Source organism: Notothenia rossii (assembly GCF_949606895.1).
Source record: "Notothenia rossii genome assembly, chromosome: 4".
Taxonomy (NCBI): domain Eukaryota; kingdom Metazoa; phylum Chordata; class Actinopteri; order Perciformes; family Nototheniidae; genus Notothenia; species Notothenia rossii.
Genome location: NC_136902.1, coordinates 94,287,313 through 94,289,077, shown reverse-complemented (window position 1 = coordinate 94,289,077; position 1,765 = coordinate 94,287,313). Strand labels below are relative to the sequence as shown.

Sequence of the window (1,765 nt, the reverse complement as noted above, 5' to 3'; positions counted from 1 at the left end):
TTAACACTGAGATTCTGTTCATATTAACACGTCCTCCTTCTTCAGTTTGAAGGCCGGCCTCTTAGGTTGCAGCCATGTCATATCTTTTTTTATTGTTGTTTAATTTCCTTTAGAAACACGTTTTCCCTGTCTTTTAAGGAAGGATTCAGACTCAATTAGAACTGTGAGATTCCCACCCAGTTTTCCAGTCGGTCTAGTAATATCTAGTGGTCAGCAGTGTCAAATGCAGCACTGAGGTCTAATGATAAGACCTTAACAAGAGCAGTCTCAGTGCTGAGGTGCGGTCGAAAGCCTGATTGGAACACATCAAAACAGTTAGTTTGATTCAAGAAGCCATACATGTTTATTATTTGATATACCAACCCTGTTATAATAGGAGGCAGGGCCGCAGGACGTGGATTTGATGTTGTGTAATGTCCTGCAGGTCTTTATCATTGATCAGATGGAAATGTGTACAGGTAATAATTTAGGTGTGTAGTCCACTGTATCTGCAATCTGTCTGTGGATACATGAATATTGGAATTAATGTGGAAATATAATACCTTGTTGTCAACACTATAAACACGGTAAAAAAAAATCCACTTAGATATATGTTTAATCAGAATATTTCAAGACATTCATTCACTGACACTTTTGTTATTTCTGCCACCAGCCAACAGTGTATAACAGAGCACATGTTTACACATGTTTCGTAGTTTGGACATTTGCAGTCCGTACATGACGGGGTTCATTAGTGGCTGCATGATTAGAAAATACAGTGACAGAATAATACGCAGCGCCCTGGGAACACCGCTCATATCCAATCTACTCTGAAACATTTCAAAGCTGCAGCCAAAAGAGAAGTTGAGGAGGGAAACAAGGTGAGGTGTGCAGGTACTGAGAGCTTTCTGTCTGGTCTGTTTGGAGCCAGAGAAACACACTCTGAGGATCCTCATGTACGAGAAGAGGATTGGAAAGAGAGGGACTAAGATTGTGAGAAAAGTACCAAAATATCCATAAATGTTGTTCACCTGAGTGTCAGAACATGCCAGCTTAACAACAAGGTAGTTATGACAATACAAACTGTTAATGATGTTTCCACAAAGTGTCAAACGGATATTTAAGGATAAAGTTATCGTGAACTTCACAAAAGAGTACAACCAAAGCAGAATAATGAAGATGAGCGCCTTGTGAGAAGTCATACGTGTGTTATATTGCAGAGGATAACAGATAGCAAGATATCTGTCATAAGACATGACGACTAAATTACAAAATTGTATATGTACATATGTAAACAAGCAGAAAATCTGCAGGAAGCAGAGCGGAGCAGAGACAGTGTGAATGTCAGAGAGGATCTGAACCAGAAGGAATGGAAACAGCCCTGTACTACCATACAGTTCATTTACAAACAGGCTGCACAGAAAAAGGTACATAGGTTCATGTAAGCTCCTGTTCACACAGATAACCACAATCAGAGACGTGTTGGCAACAACAATCACAATGTACAACATGGCAGTTATCATGAAGTACAAGTACCTCAAATTCCCAACGTGGATATAAGTGCTAAGAAGGAAGTAGGATAAAGTAGAATTCACCATCATTGTAGTTTTAGGAGAGAAAATTATTGTACAAGGATTTGCTTCTCATCTTTTAACTCTGAAATGAAGAAGACATTGTGTTTGATTAAACAGGCATTGTCTTTCTATCTGCAAAATGAAATGAAAACACAGATTATTTAGTTTTTCTTGTAAAAATGTATCAAGTGAATATAACAAAAAACATATCA

General features: G+C 38.2%; 1 protein-coding gene across 1 annotated transcript; it reads right to left on the bottom strand.

Moving 5' to 3' along the window:
- Nucleotides 1–203: 203 nt before the first annotated feature.
- Nucleotides 204–1,490, bottom strand: LOC307034991 (olfactory receptor 8A1-like; the record flags this gene model as incomplete). The annotated part of the gene is made up of 3 exons (XM_079673915.1): nucleotides 204–292; nucleotides 809–964; nucleotides 1,184–1,490. The coding sequence occupies 3 exons, from the start codon at nucleotides 1,488–1,490 to the stop codon at nucleotides 204–206; spliced, it is 552 nt and encodes a 183-aa protein (XP_079530041.1).
- Nucleotides 1,491–1,765: the final 275 nt, after the last annotated feature.